We start from the raw sequence: 22,391 nt of genomic DNA, 5'->3' as shown, positions 1-22,391 counted from the left end.
AGGATGCCCCACGCGGTGCCAGGGCATGTGTCCTTTCGGCAGTGCAGAGATGTGTTGCGTGGTGGGGCTGTTGAAGGGACATTCACTACAAGATGACCTTGCTAAAGTGAGTTTGGTTGTGGTGTACCATGATGACCCAGACCGTGGCTACATTGGAGGGTGACGAAGCCTTGAACAAACTTCTTGATGTGTTTTCATGGGTTTCCCTCAAGCCAAGCGGGTGCTGTGCCTTCTCGCATGGGGTATCTGGGGAAGACAAGCTACCAGTTGTGTGGGAAGGTTTGGTTTCTCAGCGTCAGCTCCAGCCCTGTCCTGTAGAGTTTGATGTGGTTGGGGGGTGCGTTATGGGCTACTGCAGATTCCCCAAGGCAGAAGCTGCTGGGGTTTTTGGTTAAGCACAACATCCCGTAAGCTTTCCTTGGAGCAACTGTGCAGGATCATTCATGCTTGCCAGGCTGTTAAATATCAGGATTTAACCCCCCTTGTGTGGAGATGGAGACTACAAAATGAGGTAGTTTTCCTGCTACTGCTTATTTTTGGAAGTTGCCAATGCAGTTCAAAGCGAATATCTTAAAGGAGACTGGAACATTGGCGGTCTGATTTTGCTGGCAACAGATGACACTGAATTGTGGTCGAAATAGGATAAAATGTAATTATTTTTTCTAATTCTGCCAAGTTTCAGAATTATTCTTTTATTGATGTGCTTTTGGCTTTTACCATTTATTGTCTGTTTAGATGAGATATAAAGAATAGCTTTGCAGAGGAAATCCATTTAAAGTAAGCCACTAATCTTTACTGGCTCTTGTGGATTTTAATTTTTATTTCTCACAGATGAACCCTGTCATAACCGAACCATGAGTGCCTGTGATGAAAGGACCGGTCCGTTTTTAATTTGAAGAATGCAAGGATTTGTGTGTAGATGATTGTGTGGAAAAGCACCAGAGATAAAGGTTGTTGGAAGTGTAGTGTGTGGTGTTTCATGCCGACAGTAACAGCACAGGCACAATGTACTTACAGGGCTGCTGACAAAAGAAGTAATTTGCTGCCAGTTTTGGAATTGTTTTCTTTCAGATTCTTTCTGTGTTGCAGTATAACTTTGGCATCGAGTTGCATTTGATTGCAAACATCAAAAAGTTTCTCTGAAAGGATACCAGCTCTGAAGAATGTTATTTTGCTTCTTCGCTATATTGCTAACAGACTCGTGTCATTCATATTTAAAAAGAACAAGCTATTTTTGAGGATGTTAAAAATAACAGATGGTTTCCTAACAAGAAGAGAGTGAGGAAGGGTTTGTGGGGTTTTTTTACCATTTATTTTGTATTTAGAGATGGCTGCGACGTGTTTACAGATCGCTTTATTCAATCTGACAGAAGCAAAGGGACATGGTAGATCAAATGTCAGATTAAGAATTTTCCGGAAAGGAAATACCTTCTTCCTGAGGTAGTTAGCACTGACATCCAGTAAACTGTTTTTTAAGTAGCTGATGCATGGGTTTCATTTTGAAGGAAGGCTGGTGGAAAACGGGCCAAGCTCCAGTTTGAGGATGATGCAGCTGGATTTAGTGTCTCTGCCTCTGGTGGCTTTTGACAGAAAGTCTAGATCCAAATAAGGCCCATCCCTTGCCTTTCCATGGTGTGAATTTGGGAAACGAATAGGTGATAACCTCTTCTAATTTAGAGGCCATTTTCAGGAGAATCCATGCAAGCTTTTCCATCTTCGTTAACTCCTCGAGAACCGAGCTGTTGCTGTTGCAGTGGTCCCTCGTACACCAGCTCCTTCGCAGTCCTTGCTCTCTCCCGCTCGCACGAAGTCTGTGCTAACATGGCTGTTTAATCCAGCCCCTGGTCTTAGACCTCGCTGTCCTGAGGCAGAGGCAGCCAGGGGACGAGGAGGAGGGAAGATTACCAAACGCGTGAGTGTCCCCCCCTGAATTTTGCCTATCACTTGTTTTCACTTCGTTTCTTGTTATCACTTGCTGTTTATTTCTAGATGTCCGTAAATTGGTTCTTGAACTCCCCACATGACCTCTGTTTTACTGTCCTGAAGGTCCACAGTCCCCCCTAGCCCATCACAGAGGTCTGATAGCTGCTCCTCTCCCCATCCTCAAAGTCAGGGATTCAAACTTTGGATGTGCGATTTTCCCTCCCTCTCCAATGAAGTAAAGATTTTAAATTGAATTTGACAAGTAGTTTCAGATTACAAGTAAATTATGGAAGAATCAAAAAAAAAATCGAAACAAATAGGTTTTGAAACAAAGCAGTGCTCCTCAGGCTACATTTACAGGGGGTTTCAGGTGCTGATTTTCTCATTGCATTTCTTTGCAGATCGTGCCCACATCTCCTTCTGAAACCAGACTTTCACTTGATTTACCAGAAATGCTGACAACTCAAACAATTACGTGCCTCTCCAAGCACTGCAAAAAGTTTCTTTTGGGGCTGACCCCAAATGATGACTTAAAAAATGTAATGCAGTTCAGCAAAGGTATTGAAGACAAGAAAACAGCTGAGCATTTGCCCTGATTGAAAGCAGGCTCAGCTGTAAAAGTTTGCTTTCTTCCCCTCCTCCCTCAAGTCAAACTCTGTAGCAGTAAGTTATTTAAATTCCTTAAAGGGTTGTTTCAGGAGCTGGGATTGGGAACAGCTGACCCTTAGCTGTCCTTATGCTTCTCACCAGTGCCTGTCACTTTTTTTAGGGCCGATGCGTGGAGGAGGAAGGAGGTGGTGGGCCTTTTCTCCAGGGGAGCTCCTTGCTGCTGCTGGCGTGTCCTGGTGGGTGTGTAGGGGTGAGCGCATCCGTTCCCACCCTGGGGCTCGGTGCTTGGGCTCCTGCCTTTGCTGGGCGTGTTTGCAGCCAGGCTGTACTCGTCACGGAGCCCTCGCTGCGTTTGCTGGGGACCGGTTGCCTGTGTGGTGCTGTGCATTTGTCCGTGAGAAGCAGGTAGACTGTCTGAATATGGTGGTTTCTGGTTTGTCCTGTTATTTTCATTCCCCTCCTCCCCCCAGTTCCTTATTTGATCTTTTTTCTGGCATTGTATTCGAATCCAGGATGGTTTGCTGTTGCTAGCAGTGGTATTTTTTCCTACTTTGAGGTGTGTGTCTTTCTTCTCCTGTGTGGAGTTCAGGAGGCTCAGCAGAAGGAGACCGACAGTCTCACAGCCATTAATTTCTGTGCTCTTTCTCTGCCGTATTTTACTCATAGAATGGATTTATTCCTCCTCTTCGGTCCTGTGGTAAACTTTTAAATTTATCTATTTTTTAAAAAAAAGTTTGCTTACTGGGATCCTGGGCAAACTCAATGGCAAAAAGTTAGACCTTTAATTCCCTGATTGCACATACACAATTTTAAAGCTGCCGTGGTTCCTTCTGTAAATTAGCAGACGACTGCTTGGTGTGTTCACGGACGTGAAATGCATTGTGGAGACCATCACAGCAATGTGGCAGGCCTCCGCGTCGCTTACGGCTTGTTTGTAAATTTTTGCTAGGACGTTGGGTTCCCAGGGACACCTCAGTAATTTCCCCTTGTGACAGCAGAGTCTTGGGCGTGAGCGGAGGGATAACCTCCTCCCCTCTTCACGTAAAAGCTGGCCAGTCAGCCAGTGTTTTGCGATGAGGGAGCGTGTTTTGGATGCCTCACAGGCCCCTGGGTGCAGGCAGACCCCTTCACCAAGCCTGGCCCCGCACAGCGACCGTGGCCCGTGGTGCTGCCTTTTGGAGAAGACACTGTTCCCGAGCCGCCAGCTCTTTTCTGTGCAGAGAGACAAAGGCAGCCGTTAGTCACAGAATATCACAGAATAGTAGGGGTTGGAAGGGACCTCTGTGGGTCATCTAGTCCAACCCTCCTGCCGAAGCAGGGTCACCTACAGCAGGCTGCACAGGACCTTGTCCAGGCGGGTCTTGAATATCTCCAGAGAAGGAGACTCCACAGCCTCCCTGGGCAGCCTGGGCCAGGGCTCCGTCACCCTCAGAGGGAAGAAGTTCTTCCTCATGTTCAGCTGGAACTTCCCCTGCTTCAGTTTGTGCCCATTGCCCCTTGTCCTGTCACTGGGCACCACTGAAAAGAGCTTGGCTCCATCCTCCTGACACCCACCCTGCAGATATTTATAGGCATTTATAAGGTCCCCTCTCAGCCTTCTCTTCTCCAGGCTGAACAAGCCCAGCTCCCTCAGCCTTTCCTTGTAGGAGAGATGCTCCAGTCCCCTCCTCATCCTTGTAGCCCTAGTCTGTGGCAGTCCTGGCTGTCCTCTGTGTTTTCGGGTCCATCTGCTCGTGCCAGATTGGTTCGCCGACAGCACAGCCGCTTTCTTAAGCGGAGCTGCTCTGGGGAAGGTGGGCTCTTCCCTGCCTCCCCGGCTGCCATCCAGCTCAGGTGCTCGCTGGGGACACAAGTGAATGGAGCTCCAGTGGCAGCAGATTTCTTGGATGCTGCTTCTGGCTCTTTAACAGCAGCAGAGTTCCGATTATCTCCTTGTGTCTCCATCTTTCTCTTCCTTGCTCTCCACTCCTGGCTCCTGTTTGCTCCCATTCGTTTGCTCTTCATCCCTACCTTCCTTTGTTTCTCTTTTATCCCCTCTCTTCCTTGTGACACACACCCATGGAGCCTCTGCTCAGCCACAAATTCTAAGCCCTCTGTCATGCAAGCAAATGGTCACCTCTGGGCTGGATACAAGGATTGCAGGAGGGAGAGAATCTTCTATCTCACTGGCTTTGCAGGAGCAACGCGAGGAGACTCTGATGCCGCTCGTGCAGGCCCCTGCTCGATGGTGTTTGGTAGGGCTAGAGACCCGGGGGAATTGATACCAATCTCTGCTGAGGGTTACAAATGGAGATTTTTAAATTTTTTTTTTTTCCCCAGTGGCTTGTCGCATGCCCGGCAGCGGCGTGAGTTGCCGCTGAGAGCGACGGGAGCATCTCTGCAGTCCCTCTGCTAAATTTCAAATCCCCGCTCCAGAGTACGGAACCGCGGAAGTTTTCCCATTAAAGCGGTTGCACTGCTTTGTCGGTATGGGCAAATCGTTTTCAGGAACAGCCGAACTGTTTAACCCGAGACTTCCAAGCAAGAAAACAATTTCGGCTTCACACGAGCTCCTGGAAGGGAAAACTTTCAGCCTGAATGAATGGGGCTGGTCAAAAAAGCAAGGAGCTGAAAGTAGGGGTTTGTAGGTGAGTGTGGAGCAGCCAAAGCTGCTATCAGTGCTGCTTATAATGCAGTTAACTGAAATACCTCTATACCAGCCCTTAAGTGGCCTGGGACAGGGACTAACAAGCCTAATGGTGGATTTTGCTGCCTCAAGTGCATGTGATGCAGAGGAAAAAAAAAAAATGGCTGAATGGCTGAAAACGATGGGAGCTTTAAATTGGAGGCACGGTGCTTCGGTTTCCTGAGGTCTGGCAGAAGGTGACTGGGCTTTGATGAGGTCTTAGTTTTCCTCTTGGCCCTGCTCCACCTTGTCATGGCGTTGGTGGAATGTCTGGTATGAAGGGAAGGCCTTTTTCATCCTCTTGGTCACATCTTTGATCCGCTAAAGGCATTTTGTTACTCCCCTTTTTTTCTCTATTTCTGTTCCCTTACTGTGCCTCTCTATTTTCCTTTCCCCGTTTCCCCCGAGTTTTCTTCCTCTGCTTCTGTCCCACACAGAATGAGGTACGTAGGGCCTCAAAGAATAAGGAAAAGCCATGAGTGGGATCGCCTTCTCTGCTGTGTGTGCCAACTCAGTTATGCCCTGCTCTGCTGTTGCCAAAAATGCAGTAAACGGTGAGAACCCCAAATCTGCGGTCACATCTGAACACGCATGCGAAGACTACGTGCTGTTGTCAGTGCAAATGAGTTAAAACAGTGGTGGCTTTCATAAAATCTCTCTATGGCTCCCCTAAGAGTCGGCAAAACTGCTTCTGTTTGGGTGTGTTTATGCATTTGGGTCTGCGGGGATAGTGGTGGCTGGGGTTTAGGGCTCTCCAGGGAGATAAGGAGCAAGGACACCCCACGCTGTGGGGAGTGTCAAGACTGCTCAGGAGAAGGAAGCAGGAGGGCTTCTCTTTCTTCTTTGTAAAACCTGTAGCTAGGACTGGTACATGATTTCCCTGCATTGACAGGTATTTTAAGCAAGTTAAAAATACAAATGTGTCTGGAATGTATGGTTTTTTTCTTTTTTAATTTGTTTTTTTTGTTTTTTACTCCATGATTGATTTTTCCCTCCTGTTTTCTCCCTGGGATATCACACCCACTTGCCCCTCAACAGTTGTCCTCAAGGAAGAAGGTAGGCCAAGCTAGGTTGAAAAGATACTTTTCTAAAGTAGGGTGTAGCTGGCTGGACAGATTGTAAGGAAGCCATCTTTAAGTTCAAAAGGTAAGGATGGTCTCTAGAGACAAAATACGGCTCCTGTAAAAATTCTGCATTCTCAGCAGGGGAGTCTGTCAGACTGGTTTGGAGTTAGACGTGCATCTACCAATGAACTAAAGCTTTGGCATTCACTTAGAGTAACCCCTTCTAAGTTTAAAAATATCTTGGTTAGAGATATCTTACTGTTATCAGTAATGAAGAATAAGTTATGAGCCTTGTTTTTATACTCACCCTTCTAATGTCTTCCTTTAGTGTTAGGGTTTTGAACGTGCTGGTTCAAAACACTGGTGGTTGCTGTGAGTTGGATCTGTTACCTGAGAAGAATACAAATGAGAGCAATGATCCTCTCACTACGGAGGGACCTGACCACAACAAGCTCTCGAAATGCAAGGCTTGTTCTACTGTGTACTTAGCTTGGTCTCTTAGATGTCCCCTGATAGAGAGCATCCATTGTACATCTTAATTGTTTGTTTGCTTCCCTTGGGAAAACCTTCAAAGACAACACAAGAGCGAGTTCACTTTTGAGACCGAAGCTGAGTCAGCTGCAGTGTAGGATAAATGTGTTGTTGAGAAGGGTCTGTGATAGCTCACCCAGCTGTGGCAACGAACGGCAGCTGAGGAGCTGCCCCGCTCCTTTCTGTGAAGTCTAGATGCCTCCATGGGTACAGGCAAATTAAAAAAGCTGCCTGCTTCTTAGAGAAGTTTGTTTTGATTAACACAGAGTCAGTCCATCTGGTACCAGCAAAGTTTACGTTCCTGTAAACTGCGTGGTATTGAGTTTTACTAGGCCACCTACCCTGCTGTCTTCAATTAGAAAACCTCCCAGTGCCCTGATGATGTCAGTGATTTCAGGATGAGCTGTGCTTTTCAGGAAGCCGGAGCTGCCAAATATCTGTCCTGGCCTCCGCTCGAACTGTGCGAGAAGTCCCGGCGTTATTAAGCATTTCTTGGATTTATCGTTTGTTGTGATTCTGGTTGCTTCGGGGAGTATTCCTGAAAGGCTTTTAAAAGATAGCAAGTAGGCAATTACATACTGGTTTGCTTTGTGGAAGGGCTGGCACAAAGCGGAGGTGGAACCTCTGCCCAAATGGGCTCTTTTCACACTTGTTTAGCAAACCTGGTGATCTGGATTTCCTCCTCTAATTTTCTCATTTCGTTATGAATATCTGGGAGACCCACACCTTGAAATATTCGCCTGCTCTGGAGGTAGCACTTTGCTGCGTGGAGCTGCCATCGGTACAATTCTCCTACGTACGTCCCACGCCTGCCGTCACGTGGGAATTAACGCGTGTGTGTGTTGGTGTGGGGAGCTGCGTTACGCTGGTCAGGGTGGAGCGGGTGATAGCGAGAGGTTCCCGTGAACAGCGGGATGTTTGGCAGCCTGGTGGCGTTAGCAAAGGCTTGGGAATCTGACCTGTAAATGACTTCACGCAAGGCAGCTGATTAAAATGGGTGTAAAACAGTTAAAGAGTCGTAATGGTAATTTCTTTGATTGTCCCAGCTAAAGACAAAATAAAGAGCTTTGGCTGATCTTAAGGTTGTTGTCTGAGCAAGTCCAACGTAACTTCAGAAGTGTTGGCAAGCTGCAGTTTTACCTGTAAAACGCTACTGCACTTTACATGCTGCGTGTTACTGACATTTAGCAAACGTCCTCATCCAGGTCCCATTTGCAGATCATCTGATTTTAATAAATAATTGTATTGTTCTTTGCCTGCACCAGGCATGAGAAGTTTTCCTAGTTACGTTTCCTGGAACAAGTATTAGCCTCAGCAAAGTACTCTGGAAAACCTCATGATTCTTGTAAGGCTTTGATGCATTGAGCAGAACCCATACCTTTATGCTGCTCCTACAGGTTGGTCTGGTGGGCGGACAGCTGGATTATCAAGCAATGAACGATGTTATCTTTTCTGGTTTCCAGACAGACTTCAAGACTTTCTCAAAATGGAAAAGCTTGGCTTCTTAATTGAACTATCATGGAAAGAAACATTTCTTAACTGCAGCTGCAAAGTAGCTAAAGCATTTGGGGGCAGGATCGGCAAGCTCAGGGCTCTCTGGACTCTCTTGCTTCGCCCATTCCCAGTTACCCTTTGCATTCATTCTGGTTCATTCTTGCTTGCTGCCCATCTGCTCTTCAGCACAGTGATGATTTGCAGTTGGTGTCAATGTAGAGGCTTCTTTCTTTCCTGGAGATGTTACTGCTCCATAACATAAACTGTGAGAGGGCTGTCAGGATTTTCTCAAATGATTTCCAAAGGCCTGCTCTGCAGCGGCCAGAGCTACCATGCAGTTTGGTGGAGAACTTCGAATTAGCTTTGACTTGCAGATAAACTCCTGCCTTGAAACTGTGTTTGGCAGCTTGCATCGTGTTATGCTTGCTGCAAGGGAAGTGCAAGATGTGGGCAGAACTCTAGTTACTCATAGGCAGACAAAAAAAGTCAAAATCAAGATGTTTAAAGAGTAAGAAGTGCTGCACTGTACCACCAAGGATGAAAGGGCAACTACTGCCTGCCATTTACATTCATTTTCTGGCTTTAATCTTCTCCTTGGGCCAGGCTTCAGAGGGACTAGAATGATGGTAATAACGAGGGTTCCTCTATGCTTTATGGTGGTCTCCAGACCTAGATCAGTGTTTGCAGGACCCTGAAGCGCAGACACGCTTTCCTGAACCTCAGCAGCCCAAAACGAAGTTCGCCCTCCTTGCTGAAGGGCTACCTTTACAAACAACGAGTTGTCCTTGGGAGTTGTTCCAGCTGGAGTATCCTTGATGCAAACTTGATCCGTTAAAAGCCAGATCCCTCCAAGCATGGCAAAGCAGCAGGGTCTGCGTGTCTCCGCTGCCCCCGAGCTTGCAGCTTGCCCGACGGCGGGTGGCTGTTCTGGAGGGTGGCAAACACGGGGCCCGGAGATGATGGCCGCCTCATGAGTTTTAGGTCACTGGTGGCGAGGTGATGACGTTGACAGACTTCTAGATAGCAATAAAAATGCTCCTCTGTCTCTAATTGAAGTCTTGGAGAAAAAGCTGAACTGTTCTGGTCTTTTCCCAGAATAATTCCACCTAAAGCAAATATTTGTAATGGAAAATTTCTGCCCAAAGTGTTGCAGTTAGCTAAAACTCCAAGTGAGTGAAAGCAGGTTCTTGAAAAGAGTCGGGCAGCGTGATTAATAGACCTCTCCTCCCTCCCTCCACCTGTAAAAATACAAACAAAACACAACCCAACGCTTCTGTGCTTGCTGCAAATGATGAAGGGGTTGAGTTTCAGAGAAGGTTCCAGTAGGGAACAAAAGACGGAGGTTTGATCCAAATGCTATTAAAGTCACCAAGAGTCTTTCCCTTTGGCTCCGGTGGGCTTTGGAGCAGGGCCACGGTGAACACTTGAAGGCCAGCCTGACCTTTCGTGGAGGGAGAAAGCGGAAGGCTTGGTTTCATCTCGCTTGTGCTTGCTGGAGCCTGATTAAAATCGGCAGGAGCTCAAAAAACTTTGCACTTTGTGGAGTTCAGCCCTTGAAGACTAGTCTGACATTTAAGTCGGATTTGGTGCTGAAATGTCACCGTTTGTAAAGAAGTAGACACCAAAGACTGAAAGTCGTCTGGCTTGCTTTATAGTGGATGGTTTGGTTCTTAAGATTTAGGCACGACGCTTAGGGAAAGCTTTCTGCGGAGCAGTTATTTTGTAGAGAGCACCCAGACTTTCTTTCTTCTTCTTGTTAAACGCTGCCTCTGTTGCTTGCTGGCTCTGCCCCCGGAGCTTTTGTCTGCAGTGTAATCTTTTCTCCATCTTGCCATGGTGACCAGGCCTGCAAACTTCCTACTATAGAAAATCTGAACAAAAAACCAGATAGTAAAGACTCTGGGCAGCATTAGGAAGTGCTGCAAGCTTGTTTTTTCAAAGACTTGAAGGGTGGAAGCAATCAGATGGTAGGGTGTCTTGAGGAATTTGGAGAAGGAACAAGATGCTTTTTGTATGCTAGATGTTCACGGGAGAAACGTATGACGGTTTCATGCTTGGAAAGGTGACTGGTGTGCAGGTGTTGCAATTCATGCTGCAGTTTTTGTAAATCATTTCAACAGAGTATCCCAAAACTGATTGTACGTTGCGCAGAGGAACCTGCAAATGTTTTCGTTCAGAATTTATTTTGTTTACTTGATGTTTATAACTTCTTAAAATTATTTGTCATTTTTTCAATAGTTTTCTGTCTCGTCTACTCTTAAAATATTCCTGTTCTCTCTTCTGTGTTTCCGTTTGTTTCTCATCGCTTTATTACAGTGACTAAGCCTCTGTAAGGCTCAATAGAAATGGAATTATCATTGAATGAATGTCAGAGGTATGGCACTGTTCGTTATATTAAGAAAGCTCCTTAGAATTTGGCAAGTGCTGCTGCCCTATATTAAAATAAATGTGTAGTTTTGGCTCCAGATACAGTTTAATTTTAGTGATGGAGAAACAGGGAGGTTTTTATGAACACTCCTCCAACAGTAAGCCCACCTGTGTGTTTGTCTCTGTGCGGTTAATGATCGTAACGCCTGGTCAGCAGACTTGTCATGAAACTTAGCCAGGCAGAATACATTTTAAAAAAACTAGTGCTGAAGAGAAGTTGAGCTCTGCTGGAGAGTTATTCCCGTCTCTAGAGACTGAGCACAGAGCTGAAAACAAGGAGTTTTGGCATTTTAATCGTGGCCTAAAATTGAATTGCTCTCTTTGGGTGACCTTTTGAAAATGTGTCTAGGTGTAGCCTTCTGGGAGCCTGAAGACAGCCAGCTTAGTGAGACACAGGTGGGGGCTTTCTGAGGATTAAGAAGTTAATTGATGATTTAAAAACCAAACTAAACCAAAACCAGATTTTAGTGGGGAAACTGCAATGTATTATAGTGTGTGCTCTTTGAAGTGGTCTCAGTATTTTACTGAAGTCATATAGAAAGAGCTTTGAAGAGTAAGAGTGATGTGATTATTACTGCACATTAGGGTGGTTAAAACAATGTACGGCTTTTTTTCCAGTTTAAAAAATGAGTTACTGTTTTAAAGTGTTTCAACAAATGCTTGTTTCCTTCTATTTCAGCTACCTGACTGCAAATAACAACCAGAATTTCTTGTATACTGCAAGGCCTTTTTTGAAGAGAGCTGCTTTGGTGATAAGCTATGTAAGTACGAGTGGCCTTGACCATGTATTTCTGTGTCTGTGATGAGAATGAATATTACCTGGTGGTATCCCGAAAAACTCCAACAGCTTAGATGGTAGATCTTAATACCAAGTTAGTCTTGGAAAATAGTCTAGAAAAGTGCAGCTGGGCAGAGACAAGATATTGCTGTGGTTTCAGTTCAAATTTTCCTTTAATTTATAGTGGTTGCCCTGAAAGCGGTGTAATCATGGCAAGTATTTCCTGCCCTAAATACAGCGGGACTTGCTGGTGCTGGGCTGGCTTTTCGGGTGCGTGCTGTTGGCTTCAGCGCAGGGCTCGGCAGAAGTCACCAGGAAAGCTCTGCCTGCAGATGCCTGCTGCTTGGTGTGCTCCAAGCAGGACTTCACGTGTTGCTGGGGAGAAAACAACCCGCTCCACGGGGCTGTGCTGGGCGTGCAGCTCCCTGTGCTGCCCTAGGAGCTGGATCCCCTTGCTCATCCTGCTGTGACAAGTGGTTCCCAGAGAGGTGGAGGAGTGCGGAGTGCCAGCCTGCAAAGTCCTTCCAGGGGTTAGGATTACCCGGCGTGAGAAACACTGATGGAGCTTGTCCTTAGACCTATGCCAGCATGAGCGAATGATAATAGCTTTTAAGACATCAGCCCTGTCTTTCCCTCCGCATTTAGGTAGCAGTCAATAGCAAAACTCCACAGGGTGATGGATTTGTCCCTCAAAATGCTGCCTTTGTTGTGGGTAGCCAAGATAAGCCTGCTGCTGTCGGTAATGCGCACGTGAAAGGGAGGGATGGACAACACGGTATGCTGCCTGTGCTGAGAGCTGGTCACCCTGCATAGGGTGGCAGAATTGAGTTTTGCCTAAACCACTCATCTGACTCGCTGCTGGGCATAGAGCAGAGCATGGAGAGCTACCACAACAAAATATTTGCTGGAGGCCTTAGTTCTTCGTAGTAGCGCATCGTTCACTGAGATGTTCTTCTTTGAAGGTGATTCTCGTGTTGTATTTCCGCCTCTGGATAATGGGAGGATCCATGCCGATGTTTTCGGAGCAGGACAATCCAGCTTCGTTCTCGCCATACTTGCTGACAAGGTACAACGCCACTAATAATCAAACAAAAGTTTTCAGAAGTGTAGTCTTGACATTGTTTTTTCTCTGCACTAAAATGTTTTATGGGTGGCAAACAGGATGACTTGCTTTGTTGTCTTAACTTAATTACTTCTCCCGATTGCTCTGTCTAGAATAGAAAGCAACTAGCATTATCTGAAGCCGAAAGCATGCTCCAGGTCCTGTGGAGTTATGCTACAGATGCTTTCTTACTGAAAACTGTGGAGTTATTTTTATGCAATGTCCAAAGAATATAGTTTAGTTGCCTGAGCGCAGCACTGGAAAGCCTGGTCATAGAATCATAGAATGTTAAGGGTTGGAAGGGACCTTAAAGACCATCTGGTTCCAACCCCCCTGCCATGAGCAGGGACATCTTCCACCAGACCAGGTTGCTCAGAGCTCCATCCAACCTGGCCTTGAACACTGCCAGGGAGGGGGCAGCCCCAGCTTCTCTGGGCAACCTGGGCTAGTGCCTCACCACCCTCATGGTGAAGAATTTCTTCCCAATATCTAATCTAAAGATCCTGAGGCCTAATCCTAAACCTTAAAAATGGCTGACCCTGAGGTATGGGATGCAAGCTTTCAGAGTTTCAGATTCAGCTGAAGCGTGTGTAAAAAGGGGATGACCATGCCTGCTTGGTGGAACATTGGTGGCTGATCAGTGAAGGTGGAAGGCAGGACCCTGACGGCACAGAGTACCGCACAGCTCTGGCCAAGCGTAGAATGAGCTGCCATGGAATAGTTAAAAAGGAGTGTTGTTAACTCTTGCAAGGTTGCTGTGTTGGCTGGTGACCTGTACAGGCTGTCCCGAGGCTGGCAAGGGTTACTGGAGTTTGGCCAAGATTAGGGGTACGTGTAAGTTACGGGTTTGAATAAGTATTGAGTAATGAGGTCGGATTTTGTCAGCCCTCACTATGCTTGTAGTGTAAATGAGATGACTGAGGGTGTGGGAGGTCTTTGTACCCGTGATTGCCTGGAGAAGGGGAGCAAGTAGAAATTAAGGTGCATGGAACAAATCTTGAGAGGAGGCAGGTTCCGAATGAGCCAAGGAGGTGGCTTGCAACAGGTGATTGCAAGGATCCCTGCAGGATGCTGTGGGTGTGCCAAAAGTTTATGCAGATTCGGAGAGAGATCTGCCAAGTTAAAAAAAGAAATCTAGGCTACTAAATATGCAAAAGCCACATCTAACTCAGGGACATCATGCTAGTTAGCAACTGGAAAAAGTGTCGTGTTCTTGCCCTGTTCCTAGCCGCTTTGCTTGGCGTTAATTTTTGGTCGCTGCTGGAGAGAGAGGATCCTGGTCTGGGCAGACCTTTGGTGTGGTCCAGTTTGGCCTTGGAAGATGACTGTATGTTCTGTGTAACCAGTCTGCAGTCTTGGACAACACAAAAATATACATTGTATTAGACAGAGAATAGATTTATTTAACCATTGGAAGATGAAACATGCTGAAATAGTGACAGTTTTTCAGTCTTAAAAAAAAAATCTGTTCAGTACGTTCATTAAATTACTGTCCTTAATATTACAAGTGAATGGAGATGCAAATAAGAAGCTTTGGAAGTCAGAATATGACTGCTTCAGTCCCTGCAAGGTACTGGATTTTCTGATATTCCCAAATGCCTTAAAACTTCCAGTGAGATAAATGAAAGCCACATTTCCATCTCCTTCAGTGTGTTGCTTGGCAAGGGTGAACTGAGCAGATGAAATCTGTCCATCACTCTCTTCTTCAGCAGAGGCAGAAATGAAGGTGTTGGAAATCCTACTCTTGGTACGCGCTGCCACTAGAGCCTGTCCACACGGGCTGTTGTGCGCTGCAGAAAGGACATAGCTTCTCCAGTGACCTAGCTTACACCGACACAGTCTCCCATAACACCCTCCTCGGGAAGCTCAGGAAGTGGGGGCTGGATGAGTGGTCGGTGAGGTGGATTGAGAACTGGCTGACTCAGAACTCAGAGGGTTGTCATCAGCGGCGCTGAGTCTAGTTGGAGGCTGGTAACAAGTGGTGTCCCTCAGGGTCAGTACTGGGCCCAGCCTTGTTCAACTTCTTCATCAATGACCTGGATGAAGAGTTAGAGTGTACCCTCAGCAAGTTTGCTGATGACACCAAACTGGGAGGAGTGGCAGATACACCGGCAGGCTGTGCTGCCATTCAGCATGACCTGGACACGCTGGAGAGTTGGGCAGAGAGGAACCTGATGAGGTTCCACAAGGGCAAGTGCAGGGTCCTGCACCTGGGGAGGAACAACCCCAGGCACCAGTACAGGCTGGGGCTGACCTGCTGGAGAGCAGCTCTGCGGAGAGGGACCTGGGCGTCCTGGTGGACGACAGGTTAACCATGAGCCAGCAGTGTGCCCTGGCTGCCAAGAAGGCCAATGGGATCCTGGGGTGCATCAAGAAGAGTGTGGCCAGCAGGACGAGGGAGGTTCTCCTTCCCCTCTGCTCTGCCCTGGTGAGGCCCCATCTGGAGTACTGTGTCCAGTTCTGGGCTCCCCAGTTCAAGAAAGATGAGGAGCTACTGGAGAGAGTCCAGCGGAGGGCTACGAGGATGATGAGGGGACTGGAGCATCTCTCCTGCGAGGAGAGGCTGAGGGAGCTGGGCTTGTTCAGCCTGAAGAAGAGAAGGCTGCGAGGGGACCTTAGAAATGCTTCTAAATATCTGCAGGGTGGGTGTCAGGAGGATGGGGCCAAGCTCTTTCCAGTGGTGCCCAGCAACAGGACAAGGGGCAATGGGCACAAACTGAGGCACAGGAAGTTCCGTCTGAACATGAGGAAGAACTTCTTCCCTCTGAGGGTGACGGAGCCCTGGAACAGGCTGCCCAGGGAGGCTGTGAAGTCTCCTTCTCTGGAGATATTCCAGACCCACCTGGACACGGTCCTGTGCAGCCTGCTGTAGGTGACCCTGCTTCGGCAGGGGGGTTGGACCGGGTGACCCACAGAGGTCCCTTCCAACCCCGACCATTCCGTCATTCTGTGATTCTTACAGAGCACAGATTTCCAGTCGTGGAGACTTGCCGTGGGTAAGCTGTTGCAATAGAAAAAAACAATCCCAAACCTCTGTTACAACATTCTTGCTTGTGTTAGATGAAAGCTGAGGAAGAATGCTGTCAGAAAGGTTTCGAGAGCTACCCAGCATTAGGTAAATAGTGTGCTGGAGTGCAACTTGAGCCTTAGCAGGGCGTTGAGCGGTGGGGCTGTCATGCTTCAGACGTTTTGCACAATGTTTCTTTCTTCTGCCGTTCTTGAGGGGGAAGAAGTAGGAGGCCTCTGAATAAACAGATTGTATTACTAACACCACGGTAAGAAAAGGCAATAGTCCATTGTACAGTGTGTCTCGAGGTGTGTGAAACAGATGAAATCCTACCGGTAGTTTCAAATGAAGAAAATGTGGGGGTTTTTTTTGAACTCTTATCTTCGGGAGTCACGTTATGTTGGTTTCTGCTGGCGTTTGCCGTGTGATGTCCCTTGGCTGGTCGCTCTGGGCATGAAGCAGGCTTATTTGTGTTGTTGCATTAAATAGTTAATGCATTTTTTTCTAAGATTGCCTTGAGATAACATTGTCTTGTGGTTGGACTGCTCTCTCTGTAAGCTGACTTTCTGTATTTCTTTGCTGTTTCGATCGTGTAAATGAGAATTCAGCACCGCAGAAAGCTGAAGAAATGCTTATATGTAAGGACTGGCACATGCTCCTTTTCGTAGAGGTCTGTGACTGTTTTCTGAGCAACGTGTTTAATCACCCCAGTTGTAACTTCGAAGGGAATGAACTATCAAGAGGCGCACAGTGGGTAAGCGGGTCCTTGTGCCAGCCAGTCCTGCCAAGGCAATAGAAGTCAACTGCAGCAGCTACTGTGGTATGGGATTTTCACTGGCCTTAGGCTAGGAACCAGCATTAAAATAGACCCTTGTGACATATCAGTTCTTAATTAGCCAGGCTTGCACATGCTTTCTGAGCGGAAAAGTTCTGCCTGTTTTGTCAGTGCTTTCTGTCGTGTGCCCAAAGGTGCTTAACCTCAGCCCTGCAGGTGATCTCTGCAGGCACGCGGCATTCGGAGCTCACTTTGAAACAAAATGGAGAACGAGCAGCACAGTAAGAACTGCTGTCATGCCCACCCAGGGGCCAGGCAGTCCATACATGAAGCGTAGAATATTCTTTATTCTTTATTCCAAGGGGGCTGGGGGTCGGGGGAAACCTACCTGGAAGACGGTGCTACAAAGAAAAGACCATCCTACAGTGGTGGGTTCCCAGAGCCACGTGAAAGACTTCAGCATCTCTCAAGTTTTCTTGTTTTAATGAACACACCCAGGTAGGCAGTGCTGTTCTGGAAATCAGCTTGACAGGTGTTTTTAAGGGGTTGTGGCACTTGCTGCAAGCCTTCTCTTCTGAAAGCCTGCGTATGGAGTGGAGGGGGCGCAGCCAGAGCAGAGGCGATTGACTCCTACGGGCTGATCCGAAGATCCGGTAGGAAGAACCTAACAGTACCATGTCTGGTGTTCAGCAGGGATTCTTTATTGCGGCGCCGGGCGCACGGGGGATTTCTCCTCCAAATGTGCGTGCCAGACACCCTGTCACTTCAGGTTAAATACAATCACACATGTAAATATTCATTATATTTCTAAGAACTAATTAGCATGTGTAAATATCTTTCACGCATGTCTGTTAGCGTCTCTAGGGGTCCCAAGATGAAGGCCCATCCTCTTCATCACGCTGTTCGCTGATTGACCTTTGTTTCTGCGCAAACTCAGTTCTCGGATCATGTCCATCGTGTCCTTCAAGTTGTTTGGCTCTGGTCTTGTTGCTCTCTTGGTGCCTCCTTATCTCTGGAGCTTGGCGCATCTGCCCTCCCAAGGCCAAGCTGTCTGGAGTGGAATTATTTAGGAGTCTTTTTTATCCCATAATTATCCCAATTATTTGCTGGGAACCAAGGCCACTTGTCTCGCTTAATTATTTTGTCTAACAACTAAGTGATAGCTTGTGCCCATGTCCATCCACTATGTTCCTTAATGAGAAAACAGGGATTAGTGTAACAGTTACATCGTTAGATCACTATGCATGCAGGAAGACAAGTTACAGTACTAAAGACTACTAAAAACCAGAAAATATTAAGGCTTTTTTTGTTATAGTTTCACGTTTCTTACAGTCCCCTCGATCAGGGCAATGCGTTTTGCTTTTCAAAACATTTCCACGCAGGAGGGCTAGACCATGGCCAGTCTCTGAGGCAAAGCATCAGGCCCGGGACACCCCTTTGGCTCCCGCCGGGGTGGGGCAGGTAACGCTGCAGGGTACGATGGACCATTTCCAGAAGCGTTATCGCAGCGGGTTTATGAGCTCTGGTTTTAATTTCCTGAGGATCAGCCACCAGTATCTCAGCGGCTGTCCAGAGGACCCTCCATGCCCTGCCACCTCGGGAGCCGCTTCTGAAGCAGTTGCCCAGGGAAGGCTGGGGGTTTGGGCTGCCTGACTTCGGGAGCGTGCTGCAGTTGGTGGCGAGCAGAGAACCACGTCCGATCCCAAGGCACGCTGTCATCCACAGCACGCGGGGGTTTGCGGAGGAAAAACAATGAGATCAGTCCCAGGTTTTCCAGCTTTGAGACTCTGACAGCAGGCTTGGGTTTCACTGGAAGTTCACAGGCTCTTTGAAAGTCTCTGCTCGTCAAGAATTTGATATTTTTCAGATTGTTAGCCACAGAGTTGAAACGACGGAGGGAGCCCCGTTCACCAGATGAGAGCTCTGCAGGTGGTGAGGCTATAGAGGACCACAGAGCCTGCCTTTCCTCCTGTGCCCCTTGGTGCACACAAGCCCACCTTCCAGAGGAGTTACCTTGCTGCTCATCAAGCTGCAGCTGTCTGTTTATCCAGTCTTTGTCTTCCATGCTCCTATCCTCTACTGACCACCAGCGCTTTTCCCCTAGATGCAGATGTTTTGGTGAAAGGGTACACACAGGCACTTTCTCCTGTTAAGAGTGTTTTCTGTCTAGCTGATACTCATATTTGGATGTTAAATTGGAATTAGTCTGGTGCTTGTTGGTGTAGTCTTACTCCACCATCACCAAATGTTCTGGATAGACAGTGTGATTTTTTTTTTTTAAATTTTTTTTTCCCTTCTAAGGCTATGAAAAGAAAATATTTAGGCTGACAACGTACAGAGCAGGAAAAGATACTCATGTGGGAAGGTATGACTGGACTGGTAATTCCCCAGGGGAAGCACAAATATGTGCAATTTTAAGGCAGTATCCTTAAATACCACCACCTGGTTGTATCTGCAGCCATGTGTGTCCTAGGGGGACATTATTGTGAAGTGGCTCGTCAAACACACTTGGTTTTAGGGCTTTGTAGAAGATAAAGAGAGCCTTGAGCTGAAATCAGTTCAGCTGATAATGCAAGTGAGAAGCTCTTTTCCCTAATAATGGAGTCCTTCTTCCCACACCAGAAGGACGGGGTGCCACCCGGAGGGACCTGGACAGGCTGGAGAAGTGCGCCCATGTGAATCTCATGAGACTCAACATGGCCAAGTGCAAGGTCCTGCACCTGAGTCAGGGCAACCCCCGCTATCAATACAGGCTGGGGGATGAAGGGATTGAGAGCAGCCCTGCCGAGAAGGACTTGGGGGTACTGGTGGGTGAGAAGCTCAACATGAGCTGGCAATGTGCGCTGGCAGCCCAGAAAGCCAACCGTGTCCTGGGCTGCATCAAGAGAAGCGTGGCCAGTGGGTCTAGGGAGGGGATTCTGCCACTCCACTCCACTCTGGTGAGACCCCACCTGGAGTCCTGCATCCAGCTCTGGAGCCCTCAGCACAAGAAGGACATGGAGCTGTTGGGGTGGGTCCAGAGGAGGGGCACAAAGACAATCTGAGGGCTGGAGCACCTTTCCTCTGAGGAAAGGCTGAGAGAGTTGGGGCTGTTCAGCCTGGAGAAGAGCAGGCTGTGATGAGACCTTAGTGTGGCCTTTCAGTACCTGAAGGGGGCTTGTAGGAGAGAGGGGGACAATCTTTATAGCAAGGCCTGTTGTGACAGAACAAGGAGTAATGGCTTTAAACTAAGGGAGGGTAGATTTAGACTGAATATAAGGAAGAAATTTTCTACCATGAGGGTGGTAAAACACCGGAACAGATTGCCCGGAGAGGTAGTGGAGGCCCCATCCCTGGAAACATTCAAGGCCAGGTTGGATGGAGCTCTGAGCAACCTGGTCTAGTCAAAGATGTCCCTGCCCATGGCAAAGGGGGTTAGGCTAGATGACCTTTAAAGGTGCCTTCCAACCCAAAGCATTCTGTGAGTCTCGTCACCCTGACAGTGAACTCAAACCACCCTGAGTCCCTGGCAGTGCGCAGGTCTTCTCGGAAGAGCATTGACGAGGTCTGTGATTTCTGAAAGAGCAATGACTATCTTCTTGCTTCTGTTTCAGATTGCCCCCTTCTTCATACACCCCCTTCTTTTCCTAAATACCAATTAAGTGCACTTTTATCAACTGTCTTCTAGATAGGTCCTTTTTTTTAATTTATTTTTAATCCCCTGACCGGGAGACTATTTTGCCTTTGCCTTGCTGACCCCCCAAGCGCAGGAGCATCTTCCACTTGCAGGTGCACGCCCCACGGGGCCTTGGGGAGTGAGGTGGATCCCTGTTGTTCATCAGGAATGAGATGGGTTGTCCCAGAGCTGGGTGGGTCCTAGGGTTGCACCACTGTGTGCACCTAGAAAGAACAGGCCACCGGCCCCCGCTCATCCACGTAGCCTCCGTGGGGCACGGTCTGAGTCCTGTGATCACTCGTGTAGTTCTGGAGAGAAAGCTAGAATCTCAGTCCCTGGAAGCTGGGGGGAAAAGCTTAAAATGCTCCAAAATCAGAAAGTAAATGAAATTCCTCATGAATTTCTATAAATCTCTTTGTTTTTGTTTTTTTTTTTTAGCTGGTTTCATGGTCCTCTTGTGCTCTGATTGCCTGGGTTTGGCAGAGCTGAGACTAAGGCTTTTCCAAAGCTCGTTAGGCTCCGTTACAGCAAAGGGTAACGGACAACCCCTGCAGTATTTGATGTCGTATTGTTTGTGGCTTGAAGTGGCACCCTTTCCTTTCATTTTTGCAGCAGAAGCAATCGGCTCAGAGATAGCTGTTTTCTGCAACAGGTTCTAAATATGAGTCGTCCTGTATTTATCTCAAACAAAGCACGCAACAGTAGGTTTAAACTAAAAAAATTAAACCTAAACAAACTGATTGCCATGACAACCCCTGCTACCTGCAGGAAGAGCTCTGTTCTTCTGAACATGCCAGAGATGCTGAGAAATGAAAAGAAGCATTTGATACCCGCTGAAACTTGGATTTGCATCTTCAATTTGCAAATTAAAAAAATGACTCTGCTGTAATGCAAATGTGGTTAACGAGCCTGGGGGAAAACTGATTGCCAATTAAGAGGCAGATTCTTCCAGTCACCTCACTGGTAGTACTGTGTCTTGCCTGGGATTAACTGATAGAGCAGGAGGTGTTACGGGCAGGGATTTTTCTCCCTTGGAATTCCAGTAGACACGAACAGCAATATAGAGAGGATCATTAATTTAAAATGTAATTCACTTAGTCAACTAATTAAAAGAAAATACTTTTGTTGCCGTTTGCAGGTAGGCTGCTGAAATGTAATTAGCTCCTGGAATGATTCCTCAAATCTTTTAAAAATTTGCACATTTTTTCCTTGTGGTGTCAGCTTTGGTGAGAGGGTTTTTCAAAAGTTCCTCCAGCTCTTTCCCCAGTTAGCCCTGTGATATTAGAGCCACAGAGGTGTAAGCACCACGTGCTTTCGAGAGCAAGAAGTCAAAAGCAGCACTGGATTGACGGTAACTATGATTAGTATCCTGTTATTTTTCTGTTACTAGTACCTACAACAGCGATAGTTTGCAGTGCTGTATTTTGTACAGCCATCCATTGCATTCAAGGACGAGTTACCAATGCTGAAATCCAAACTTTTGCTTGGATCAGAGCTCGCGTAACACTCGCTTGCAGCTGACAAAGGCCTCCTAAAATCCTGCAGTGCCCTCCAGGATCTTGCTTCTGTGCTGGCTGATGGCACAGGCACGGTCAGTGAGGGTGTTCAGGCTTGATGACGAGAGATGTGGCCAAGGGTTCTCCAGTGGGGTGTCTGGAGAGGCAAACCAGCCGGCTGTGCAGAGATGGCATGTGACTGTCACAGGCTTTAAAATGGCTCATCGCTGTTGGCAGAGCGTTGGTAAGACGCTAATTATTGCCGTAATGGAATGGAGCGATTCATCGGTTGAATTTTGGATTCTACGATCACGAGGAGGTGCACACAGCACCGGGCTTGCTGGTGACAGACGGAGTCCAGCTGTCTCAAAGAGGAGAAAGGATTCTTGGCCATGAGCTGGCAGGGCTCACTGAGAGGGCTTTAAACCAGGTTTGAAGGGGGAAGGGGACATTGCCCAGCTCACTAGGGATGAGTCCAGGCTTGGCTTGCCAGGGTCAGGGGGGAGATCAGCAGCGTGGCTCAAGTGCGTCTGTACCAACGCACGTAGCATGGGCAATAAACAGGAGGAGATGGAAGCCATTGCACAGCAGGATGGCTACGACTTGGTCGCCATCACAGAAACGTGGTGGGACAACTCGCATGACTGGCATGCTGTCATGGATGGCTACAGACTCTTCAGGAAAGACAGACCAACAAGGAGAGGTGGTGGAGTTGCTCTGAATGTGAGGGAGCAACTGGAATGCATTGAAGCTTTGCCTGGGGACAGATGAAGAAGGAGCTGAGAGCTTATGGGTTAGAATTAAGGGACAGCCTCGTATGGGTGATGTTACTGTGGGTGTGTACTACAGGCCACCTGACCAGGAG

The 22,391-nt window shown here is 47.5% G+C and overlaps 1 protein-coding gene across 1 annotated transcript in view; it reads left to right on the top strand.

Annotated features, from left to right (window-relative positions):
• TMTC1 (transmembrane O-mannosyltransferase targeting cadherins 1) overlaps window positions 1-22,391 on the top strand; it is a 163,444-nt gene that overhangs the window by 51,439 nt on the left and 89,614 nt on the right. The window contains 2 exon segments of the mRNA XM_075428669.1: window positions 11,393-11,474; window positions 12,454-12,557. Of these exon segments, the coding sequence (XP_075284784.1) occupies window positions 11,393-11,474; window positions 12,454-12,557 (186 nt within the window).

The sequence above is a fragment of the Opisthocomus hoazin genome, chromosome 8 (assembly GCF_030867145.1).
Source record: "Opisthocomus hoazin isolate bOpiHoa1 chromosome 8, bOpiHoa1.hap1, whole genome shotgun sequence".
NCBI lineage: Eukaryota > Metazoa > Chordata > Aves > Opisthocomiformes > Opisthocomidae > Opisthocomus > Opisthocomus hoazin.
The sequence above is the reverse complement of the archived record's forward strand: the minus strand, read 5'-3'. Positions and strand labels throughout refer to the sequence as shown.